This window comes from Humulus lupulus, chromosome 9 (genome assembly GCF_963169125.1).
Source record: "Humulus lupulus chromosome 9, drHumLupu1.1, whole genome shotgun sequence".
Taxonomy (NCBI): domain Eukaryota; kingdom Viridiplantae; phylum Streptophyta; class Magnoliopsida; order Rosales; family Cannabaceae; genus Humulus; species Humulus lupulus.
In genome coordinates this window covers 109372244-109374811 of record NC_084801.1, presented here as the reverse complement: position 1 = coordinate 109374811, position 2568 = coordinate 109372244, and the positions used below count along the sequence as shown (strand labels likewise).

The window sequence follows — 2568 nt, the reverse complement described above, 5'->3', positions numbered from 1 at the left end:
ATATTTAATGTAAATTTAAAAGTTCATCTCGTTTTTTGGGATCACTATATCTAAATTCATTTCATTGCATTGCCACAGATGACATTTTTGTGGCAAACTCATACGGGTGATTTGGCCTGCTTGGTCTAAGAAGTGAACATGTCTCAAAAAAGCGTTCTTTGTTTTTTATTTTTTTCTTTTTATCAAATAATAATTTCACATTTATTGGAAAGATCCAAATGTGTGAGGCCAGGCCATTACGTGACATGCAGTCCTAAAGTAACGGACCATAAATCAAGAGCAAACACAATTTAATTCAGAGAAATACAATTCAGTGGATTTTTTTGGGGGGCACTATTTCTTTGAGTGAATAAAATACCAGCAAAAATGTACTACGATTCTAACAAAAATTCTCAATAATTGTATAAAGTGATGGGCATTACAAGATGAATGTATAAAATTATTCTAGAAATGGACTAATTCAAACATGTACTTTCTATGTATATATACACATAATTAAGATTTCTAATTTGTATCTAGTAAGAGAGATAAGAAACTCAAAAATATTGTAAAGCGATAAAAGAAAACGAAGATATATGAGCCAAGAAAAGATATTTTTTTTTTATTTTCCCGCAAATTAATAAATATATAAATCATCAGTGACCAACACCAGGGCTAGGGACCGACTGGAGACTACGATCCATTTGTGCTATAAGGTGGCGACCGATGAGCTTCTCGTTAACGACCTCGGCGTGACCCTTCTTGCTTGGAGCTGAAGAGGGCACTGTGCCCTTAGGAAGGGCACTTAGAAACAGAGACGCCTTATTCGAAGAAAGGAGTACTCTTTCCTTCTTCATCAACTCCCTCGTCACCAAAAGCTTTCTACTGCCAGCTTCTGAGCTCCACACAAGAGAGAAAAAAATCACTACGGAAATCAATGCCATGGTGCTTAGACGAGCCATATATATGTATATTGGTTCAGAGAGAGAGAGAGAGAGAGAGAGAAGGGGAGAGGGGTTATGGGTTTTGATGAATAATGGGTTATATGGAAGAATTAAATGGGGTTGGCTTGGCTTTGTTTATATATTTATATAGGACTTGATTAGGAGAGAGAAAATTTGATTTGCACCGCGTATCGGCTGGTGGAGAGAGAGAAGAAGTACAAAAGTTTGAATAGAAGGAGTGGCCAAGTCAAGCTCAAAATAGGAAGGTAGTGTTAAAAATTCATGAGGTGGGGTGGGGATATATCAAATGTGTATAGTTGAGATAGACAGTGTGTGTGGCGTTATTAAGTCAAGGTCAAGCGTTGTTTAATGAAGTAGTTTCCTTTTTCATGTTGAGAAGGCCCACGTGGTGGCCGAGTTTGGTAAGTATAAGACTAACAAAGGGATTAGCCGGCGCCAAATTAAAACTAGCTAGCTAGTCCTACATTATTTTCTTTTGTCTCAAATTTCATATGTATCAAATGCGAATATTCATACACCGTCAATCTCCCTTAACTTAAATTCAACTCTCATTAGTTAGTGTAAGCTGTAGTTGTTACTATCAAGTTTGGGCTCGGCTTGCTTATGTTTGCACTATTGAAAAAATCATTCACACATATATATATATATATATATATGCTAGATACAAATAATATTAATGTTATATAAATTTTAATTAAATAATTTACTTATTTTTATTTAAATATATGTTTGTTCTAACTTTTTAATTTGAGAGTGACAAAAAGATATTATATATTATATATTTAATGTAATATTAAATATTATACGTAGATTGTAAATTTAATTTTCTTGCTAGTTTAAAAAAAAAATTATTGCTAATTCACAGTAAATTATATTATATGTTTAATATGATATTATTCGAATAAGTGAGTTGAAGTTTAATTAAAATTTATTTAAGTTATAAAAAATATGATTTTATTATTTTTAAATAATTATTATTGTAAAATATTTCAAAAATATTATATTTTAAATTTTTAATTATTTATTTTATTTTATTTAAGTTTAAGTGTTTACAAACTAGAGTTAAATATAATAATATTATATTAAATATAAAAATATTCGTTAAAGTTAATATTAAAAAAATAAAAAACATTTAAAACCAAAAATTTTAATTTTCAACACATTTATTATATATAAGAGATATGGCTAGTCACTGCGACAATGCAATTGTGCTAAACTACTACAGTAATTTGAAAAGTGATCTTTTGTGTAGGAATTCGTAAGGTCGGTCTCACTAATTTTGGTTATTATGGCTAGTTCTTGTTTTTTTTTCTAGGTGTAAAGTTAATTGAAAAATTAGAAATATTTTAATGGTAGCTAATAAATTCAATTGTTGTACACGGAAAATGCAAGCCAAATAGTTTAAGTATAGAACCACTTGTTTAATTATTATAGGATTAATATTAGGTCAAACTAAGATATATGCCTCCGCTATAAAAAAGTTCTACACTAGCTTGTTTTCCATAATTTTTATTTTTTGCTATATATTTTCAAGAAAACGGTATTATAAATTAAGTTAGTTATTTATCCCAAACTACTTTCCGTTATTTGCTCTAATAAGTTTAGCTAGATTTTTACTTGTTTA

General features: G+C 29.8%; 1 protein-coding gene across 1 annotated transcript; it reads right to left on the bottom strand.

Annotated features, from left to right (window-relative positions):
- Positions 1-377: 377 nt before the first annotated feature.
- On the bottom strand, positions 378-1038 carry LOC133800527 (precursor of CEP14-like). Its single transcript, XM_062238521.1, has one exon. It carries the CDS (start codon positions 939-941, stop codon positions 636-638), a length of 306 nt encoding a protein of 101 aa, XP_062094505.1. The 5' UTR covers positions 942-1038; the 3' UTR covers positions 378-635.
- Between the last annotated feature and the right edge of the window lie 1530 nt (positions 1039-2568).

Excerpts from the sequence above, each read along its gene's own strand:
- LOC133800527 (XM_062238521.1), bottom strand. The coding sequence starts at position 941 with ATGGCTCGTCTAAGCACCATGGCATTGATTTCCGTAGTGATTTTTTTC.